This window comes from Pollicipes pollicipes, unplaced genomic scaffold (genome assembly GCF_011947565.3).
Source record: "Pollicipes pollicipes isolate AB1234 unplaced genomic scaffold, Ppol_2.1 Scaffold_5909;HRSCAF=7009_pilon_pilon_pilon, whole genome shotgun sequence".
Lineage (NCBI taxonomy): Eukaryota > Metazoa > Arthropoda > Thecostraca > Pollicipedomorpha > Pollicipedidae > Pollicipes > Pollicipes pollicipes.
The window spans coordinates 338,884-347,288 of NW_023596778.1; the positions used below are offsets into that span (position 1 = coordinate 338,884).

Consider the following 8,405-nt stretch of genomic DNA (forward strand, 5'->3'; position numbering starts at 1 on the left):
CGTCAGCCGGCCGGTCCGGGTGACGAGTGCTCGGCGGCCCCTCCGGCGCCGGACCACGGACACCTACACGGGCGTCAGCCGGCCGGTCCGTGCCCGCTCAGCCGTGCCACCAGCGGTGGCGATCGCAGCCGCGCACCGCAGGCGGCGGGTCAGCCGTCCCGCGACGGGGCGGCCGGGCTCCGAGTAACGGGGGCCTGCCAACCCTGGCGAGGTCGTGCGTGTGCCCGCCTCCGCCCTACTGCCTCAATGAAGGCGGACGGGGGAAGACGGCGTGCATCTCAGGGTGGGAGTGACCCAACTTTGGCCGCAGGAGACGCCTGCAGCGGCCAGCGACCGACCAGATACGGCCTCCGCGAAGCTGCGGGGTTATGTCTCTCGCTCCACTCCGGCCGTCCCAGGGGGAAGGGTTCACGCGTGACCGGCGCCGCAACCACGGGACAAACCGGCCTGTCGGCGGCCCCAGCTGTCGACGGGGCCAGCTGGGGAGCGCGCGCGATGCCCCCCCCCCCCCCCTCCCGTCCCCTTCTTTTCCAGGACTGTGCACCACAGCGCACGGGCTGCGCGCGAGCAGACCCCCGGGACGGAGTGCTGTCGCGCGCGCAGCAGACTCGACGCCAGTCACTGGGAGCCGCCGGCCGGGAAAAAATAGTCCGCCGCCGTCCGGACCGCGGCGGGCCGCTCTCTCCAGCCGCCGAGCTGTGAGGAGAGCTGCTGCTGCCCTCCGAGTAAGCCGCGCAGCCAGCGCCGGCCGTCCCAGCCCGGCAGCGGACAGCTGCGGTACAGAGGCCGCCCGCTCCCAGGTCGGCGCTGGCTGCTCGGTATCAGAACAGCCAGCGCCGGCCGTCCCAGCCCGGCAGCGGACAGCTGCGGTACAGAGGCCGCCTGCTCCGCCGCCGCTCCCAGGCCGGCAGCGGACAGCTGGGGTACAGAGGCCACCCGCTCCGCCACCGCTCCCAGGTCGGCGCTGGCTACTCGGTATCAGAACAGCCGCCACTGGACGGCGACGCACGCCGAGGTACACGCTACGGTACCCGCGTCCCCGAGTCGCAGGCTGCCGCGTGTGGCTCCCTTCCATCATACCTCAGCTACCTGTGCAAACGGTCCACACATGCGCCCCTGTTCACACGTTCGCCGGGGGCAAGGATACCGCGGAAAAAGTGCGGCCATGCCTTCGCCGCGGCGCACGTACCCAGTGCGGAAATACCTGCGCTCGGTGCAGAATTTTGCAAAGGCACAAACAGGTTTCCTTTCCCTGGAGCCCATGGTTGGTAACGGCTGTTGCTGTCTGAGTAACCACAAGCTGCGGCAAGGTCACACGAGGAGCCGAGTGTGTACGTGTATAAATACTGCTGCATTCACCCGCCGCAAAACGTATTCATCATAAAGCTTTCGTCTAAAACCGGGACCGAATTCCGTGCGCTAGCGCGGCCTTCCCTCAGGTAACACGGCTTCTCACCTGCCCCCCGTCAGGCGGGCTTCCTACCGCCGCCGCTCCTCCCGGGGCGCCCCCACTGCAGCCCCGCACCGCCAGATCCGGGACAACCAGCAGCTCAAACAGCGAGGCCCGCACGGCGCGAAGCACCTGTTTACGGCCGGGAGGTCGCACGCAGTCGGCGGGCGGCGGCTCGCGCGACGGTCAGCTGACGGTTCACGGCAAGGTCAGTGGGCGGCCCGACGGCGGGCGCGACACCCGCAGGTAACGGTGCCGGTCCCATCAGCGGCGGCCCGGCCCAGCCCGGCTGGGGCCGGCTCAGGCTGGTGAGCGGTGCTGGCCCCTTCACACTGCCGCCGGCCGTCGCCCCGCCCGCTGCGGAAGGCCACCACACAGGTCAGGACGGGTGGAAGGCAGAGGGGGGGGGGGGCAGGATCAAGCTGGGACCGCGGGCAGGGATCAGGTGGGGAGGGGATCAGCTGGGGCCGGGGATCAGCTAGGACCGGGGACCGGAGTCAGCTGGGGCCGGGGAGATCAACTGGAGCCGGGAGATCAGCTGGGCCGGGGGATCAGCTGCGGCGGGGGACCAGAGTTCGGCTGAGGTCTGGGGGTATCACCTGTGGCCGGGGTAATCAGCTGGGGCCGGCGTATCAGCTGGGGGCCGGGGATCAGCTGAGGCCGGGGGATCAGCTGGGACCGGGGACCGGAGTCAGCTGGGACCGGGGAGATCAACTGGAGCCGGGAGATCAGCTACGGCCGGGGAGATCAACTGGAGCCGGGGGATCAGCTGCGGCCGGGGGCCGGCTCATGTGCGCACACGCTGCTCTGACCGCAGGCCAGCTTAGTGGTCCAGCCCGCGTGTAAGCGCCGCCATCAAAACACGCCTGGCAGACGGGAGGACGACGAGCGTGATGGTGTTTACCGTGAAGACACCAGCCTGGCTGACGTACTCTGACAACACAGGACAGCCCGCGCTCACATGCGGGGGATTGCGGAGTGTCAGGTGGGCACCAGCGAGGGCTGACCGCAAACGGCTGTCTGGTGCAGACGCTCCGAAGGACTTCGACCCAACGGAAGGCTAATCCCGCCGAGCTGAATAGAAACACGATGATGGTCACTTTTTGTGCCATCATTCCTAAATTACCCGCAATACAGATACGCCCGCCCTCCCAAACAGGCACGCCCCTAATCTGCGCAACACGCGCTCTTAACGCATGCGAAGACGCACGCGGGGGCGAAACCAGCCCAAACGCGGAGGGCTATCATCAGCCATAAAAGGCTGCGGCTTTTCGGGAGAAGGAAACTGGCCCTATCAGGCCGAGGCCGTCACTCCAAAAGAGCCGGCGTGCCAAACTCACGGCGGCCGAGACGGCGCGCCGGAGCACGGCCGGCCCGGGCCGGCGCGCATCTCCTGAATACCATCGGGGAGACGGGCGGCGGGCGCGGGCGGCGGGCGGGCGGCGGGCGGCGGGCGGCGGGCGGCGGGCGGCGGGGCGCGGGCCGGTGGGGCGGCGGGGCCGGCGGGGGGCGCACGGCTGGCCCGGGCCGGCGCGCCATCTCCTGAATACCATCGGGCGGCGGGGCGCGGGGCGGCGGGGGGCGGGGATGGCGGGGCGGCGGGCAGCGCGCCGGAGCACGGCTGGCCCGGGCCGGCGCGCATCTCCTGAATACCATCGGGGAGACGGGCGGCGGGCGGGCGGAGGGCGGCGGGCGGCGGGCGGCGGGCGGCGGGCCGGCGCCGGCCAGCTGGCCGGACGGTGACGCGCGTCCTCCGCCCGCGACTCTATATGGCACGGCACCAGATCACAGCGATGGAAGCCGGCGTCTTGAAAAGGTCGGCCGTCGCAAGCTTCAAAACGGGCCGGTGCCACCCCACGGAAGCAGTCTCATTCGTATCGATCGCGAATTCGGCATAGGCCGGTTTTGCAGGCCGGCTGGGCTCATCTGGGCGGCGGCGCTAGGAGGCTAGCCTAAGGCATTATCTCGGTGGTTGGCCTTGCGGCGCCGCTCGTCGCTGCGTCACGTGACGCGGACGTCACGCCATCCTCCTGGTGACTGTGCATAGGCATGCGAGCGCTGCGGGGAACGTCCGCGGGTCTCGCGTATCTCGCGCCTGTGAGAGCATTGCTGGAGCCCCACTCTATCCGATGTTCGCGCCGGTGCACATTTGGCCATCAGCTCACCTGCGTCTCATGTATGGCGGGCAGCGGGCCCTGGTGCGCGGCCAGCGAGTAGAAGCCGGGGCTCTGCACGAAGAGCCGGCATAGCGCCCGGTGCCTGCACGGTCACGTTCATGCCGGGGCGCACGGTCACGCGCGTCACCGGCTCTGCCAGGGGACCCAGGGCGGCCGGGCCGGCCGCCGCCGGCTGCTCGCTGGCCTGCAGCGCGCACTCTCACTCGCGCCCGGCGGCCCTCCGGCCGGGTCGCCCCGCCTCCTCCACGCGCCCTCCTCACCGTCACAGACTGCTCGGTATCGGCGTCCTGCACCCGCTGCGCGCCCCGCTTGACTGTCGCCAGAGCCACGCGCCGAGCGCGCCGCCGCCCCGCCGCCGCCGACGGCGCGGCCGTGTACGGTCTCTGGCAGGGAGCGCCCGCGCGTCAGAGACTGTACGCCACGGGGAGACTGTCGCCGGCAGCCTGCCGCCGCTGCTGAAGCTGTTGCTGATGGATTAGTTCTGCGCAGATGGCTGGAAGCGGCAACCACTTTCAAAGCCGGCATGTCGGCTCAAGCCGAGGATTAGCGAAAGCGACAGATGAGGAACGAGCCGGACATCGAGTGACATAACCGCGCGAATAGGCGGTTTTTGCTTTTGACTGATTTCGGGCAATAGCGCGTTTTTTCACACACTACGGTTTCGCAAGACATCAGGAGTCCAGGAAAACTAAACGTGCTAAATTACCACAATCCTTGGTAAGCTTCTACAATGATACTGAACGAATGCATCAAGACAAGACGGCTTGTCATTTCGTGACGCGTTTATCCCATCCCTGCCGAAATAGTCAAAAAATGAAATTATTTGAACAAAATACTCGACAGCAGTCACTACCCAAACAGCGTAAGCAAGAAACTGGACAGCAAAAACCGACTCTGACAAGCAGTAACCGGCTACCTCGGTTGTATTCCACGTGGTCCCAAGCCAACGATCCATGGTCACACCTGATCACCCTGTCCTGGGAGTTCACGGGCCCGGGCGCCGCTGATCAGACCACAACAGGTCAGGTCAGGTCGGACAGGAAACAATCGCTCGCGCACCGGGGGCTCCGGCTCCCACGCGGATGCCGCGCCGACACCGAGCCGGCGGGGGTCCTCCATCACCGGCCCGGCCGGCCGGCCGACGCACGTCACCGGCTCAACTTAACACGGCGACGCCGTGAGTGGCAGGCGGCGGCCCGCCTGAGCGGCGCCCCCGCCGGCACCGGCCCACCCCGAGCCGGAGGACGGAAGCCCGCCAGCGCCGGCCCCGCCCCCAGGGCAGAGGACGGGCGCCCGCAGGCACCGACCCACCCCGAGCCGGAGGACGGAAGCGCGCCAGCGTCAGCCCCGCCCCCAGGGCAGAGGACGGGCGCCCGCCGGCACCGGCCCCGAGTCAGAGGACGAACGCCGGACTCGGCGCCGGCTCCCTGAGCTGCTAACACGGCCGGGCGTGAGAGGGCCGCCGACAGTGAGCCCGCCTCATGATTCGCCGTGACAGGCCGGCCGCAGCACCGGGGAGCTGGCAAACCCGCACAAGCGGCCATGGCGAATCCACCGGTAAAAACGGCCTCCTTCGCGCCAGAGGCGGCACCGGTCCAGACGGAGGATGAAAGTCTGACGAGGGTGGAGAACGGCGGCGGGGGCCAGCGGGTCTTTCATTTTTAAAAGACGCTCGTCGGGAAGCCACTTCAGTGCTCACACGTAAAGCCGACGGCGGGTTTCCCATACCTGATATGGCTGCACCTTGAGCGCGTCACGTGCCGACGCGGTGTAGATCAATAATGACACGGCCAGACGCTTCGAGACATTTCGCCGGACATGGCTGAGCTCGGAACAAATCGTGACACAAAAGAAAGCCGAACAGAATAAATGGAAAACAATAGACAGATCAGATGACGTCAAAATTTGTTATATCAATGATACTGTCCGAACCTGCACCGAGGTCATCGCGACCCAGAATGCGAGCCATCGACTGCAAGCAACTAAGCAGTACCGATTGGCAACACCAACAACATTCACCTCTGTACAAAGCTGATGGCAGGGCCGTCGACAAGCGGACGGCAAAAACATGCCCACAGCTAAACAAACGTGCCCCATCGCCAACTAATCTCGGCTGCTTTCTCCGCGTGTATGACATGAGGATGCCGCTATCACCGTTATCTTATGCCGAAACGAGCCGTGCAATCTACCCGCGTATCAGACACACGTTCGTTATCTCGATCTCCTTGCCGTGGCAATCTGGTACAAGGTCTGCAAACCAAAGTTAACCACGGCTGTACTGAAACGATAACTGAACTACGAAACAAACCTGTCCATCCAGCAACCTCATGCACACGACCACTGTCAAGCTCAACATGTTACGGGATACCGCTGCAAAAATGCAGGCACCTGGTACCAGCAACAGCCCAGATGTATTTACGTTGGCGCAGAACTGCCAATTTATAGCTGACGCACTGGTGCCGGGTTCCAATGCATCCAAAACATGGTCAACTCTTTCAGTTGCCAACAAACTACCTGTATCACCAGCCCACGCATTGCTGCGTGGTGCTGAATGGACCGCTCCGCGGTGCTCTGCTGGTAACACGGCGCCAGAATATTCCTCCGCTTTCGAGGGAACTGTAAAGATACTGCTCAGAGTACCCGTCTGAATGTCCATAGACCATACACTACCCTTCGCTGCATTGCGCTACAAAGAGCAGCTAGTTCATGCGCATGTGAATGCAGCACTTGCCGCACTCATTCATTCGTGAGGCACACGAACAGACCACACATACGCGCCGCCACCCGGCAGCCAACGCACGTGAGAAGCTATTCTCTCCCCAGCCCGCCAACCGAGCATGCTGCACCGCACCACAGCGACACTCGTACGCCACCTGGTGACACGTTCTGAAACTGAAGCTTGCGCTGGCGGCCGGCTGGCGGCCAAGCGGCGGGCGCCCAGCGCCGACAACCGGCAGCAAAAACGACAGGTGGGCGGCGCAAACACCGTAAACAAACGCACTTATGCCGACAGCGCCACTTTACGTCAGCGCAGGCGCCGAACAAAGGCCGGCGTTGTCATTGGAGCGTGAGCGCGCGCGCGCGCGTGTTTGCCGATCAGGCGGCATTCCGCAGGGCGGACAGCTTTGTTTGATGCCCCGCCCCGCGCGCCCAGCCGCCACAGGCTCGGCCCTGAAAGCCCACAGCGCCATAACACGGCCGGACAGTGTCGGCTTCGCCCAAAGGCAATGCTGACCAATCACGCGGCGGCTGGATGGCCGCCCAGAAGCGATCCGATCCGACGGTCGCCGGGAAGCGATCGGAACCGCTCCATTGTGACGCCATACATGTTCCCACGTGCCGGGCCCCGCCAGCGCCGCGGGCCGCCGTCGTACCGCCGCCGCGGGCGGGGAAGGCCCAGCTATCGCTCCTCGACGCAAGGCCTGGCTGGCACCGCTATCAGGCCGACACGGCGCCGTCCAAGCTGCCCCAGTCAAGGCAGATCAGGCCGAGACGGCGCCCAGCTGTCTCAGCCAGGGAAGCGCAAGCCGAGACGGCGTCGTACCAGTCAGGACGGGTCCAGCCGATACAGCGCCGCCCCAGCTGTCCCAGCCAGGGTAGCTCAGGCCAACACGGCGCCGCCCCAGCTGTCCAAGCCAAGGCAGCTCAGTCTGACACGGCGCAGTCCCAGCTGTCCCAGTCAGGACAGCTGCCACAATGGCCGGCAAGTCTGGCCATTTTCCGGGAGATATGGCCCGACAGCCGATACCACGGCCTCACGGTACAGCATTGCTCGGCCGATACTCGACACCGACAGGCAAAGTTCAACTGCTGCGCAGACCACGCTCAGCTGTCACGCAGGCGCGCGCCACTGCTGGCAGCGCCGGGGTGCAAGCACAGGCGAACGGACCGCCGTTGAGCTCGAGGTGCCAGGCCCGACCCTGACGGCGTGCGCCACACAGCCGCGCCCCGCGCGAGTACTACATATAGACACACCGACCATGTACTACGTATAGACACGACCGACCTTGGCTTCGTACGGGGAACCTTGTACACACAACCTCCCACAAACCCCAGGAGAAGCGAGTCCACCAACAGCAGGAGCGAACTGCGCAGCCACCAGCGGCCTCGTGCCTGGCGCCCCCCCCCCCCCCGCCGTCCGATTACCTGGGAGGGTCGCGGCGAGTTCATCCTCAGCGTGTAGCTCCAGCCCAGTGCGCGGCCCAGCTTGCCGCCCAGCACACGCCGCAGCCGACGGAACCCCATCGACGCCGACGCTACGGCGCTCGCGCCGCGCGATCGCTCAGCAGTCTTGTTGCCTCACTCGGCAGCGGTCACGGGGTCGGGGCGGGCGCGCACGACAACACCACAACGTGCTGTCCACTGCGGCACCGGCGCGGTCACCAACGGGAGGTCACGAAGACTGGTCACAGACCGCGCGCGCCCAGCTCCCGCAGCCGACGGCCAGCCGCCACTGGCAGGAGACGACGCGGGCGGGTCGGGCCGCCGCGCGCATGGAGAGGCATACGTGAGTGGCGCGTTCAAGGCACGCTCGACTCGGCACGGCGCGCCACGGCTCAGCGCGGCTGGCGGCGCCGGCGGCGGACCGAGTCCAGGGTCAGCGGCGGAGGAGAGGTCTCGGCCGCCCGCCGACCTCCGACTCCGGGCCCTGCTGCCCCGCCCGGTCACAGGCGGTGCCGGCGTCACTGGCACCGTCGCCTTGGCTCGCCCCACGGCTCGTCACCACGCTCCACCAGCCGCCGACCAGCTCCGTGATCGACCTCCGCCCACCACGTCCG

The 8,405-nt window shown here is 66.7% G+C and overlaps 1 protein-coding gene across 1 annotated transcript in view; it reads right to left on the bottom strand.

Moving 5' to 3' along the window:
• The window catches only part of LOC119104132 (tensin-2), a 40,844-nt gene extending 32,972 nt beyond the window's left edge, over window positions 1–7,872 (bottom strand). Inside the window, exons 1-2 of the mRNA XM_037227818.1 lie at window positions 7,774–7,872; window positions 3,616–3,678 (exon numbers count right to left, since the gene is read on the bottom strand). Of these exons, the coding sequence (XP_037083713.1) occupies window positions 3,616–3,678; window positions 7,774–7,872 (162 nt within the window). The remainder of the gene's footprint in view (window positions 1–3,615; window positions 3,679–7,773) is intronic.
• Window positions 7,873–8,405: the final 533 nt, after the last annotated feature.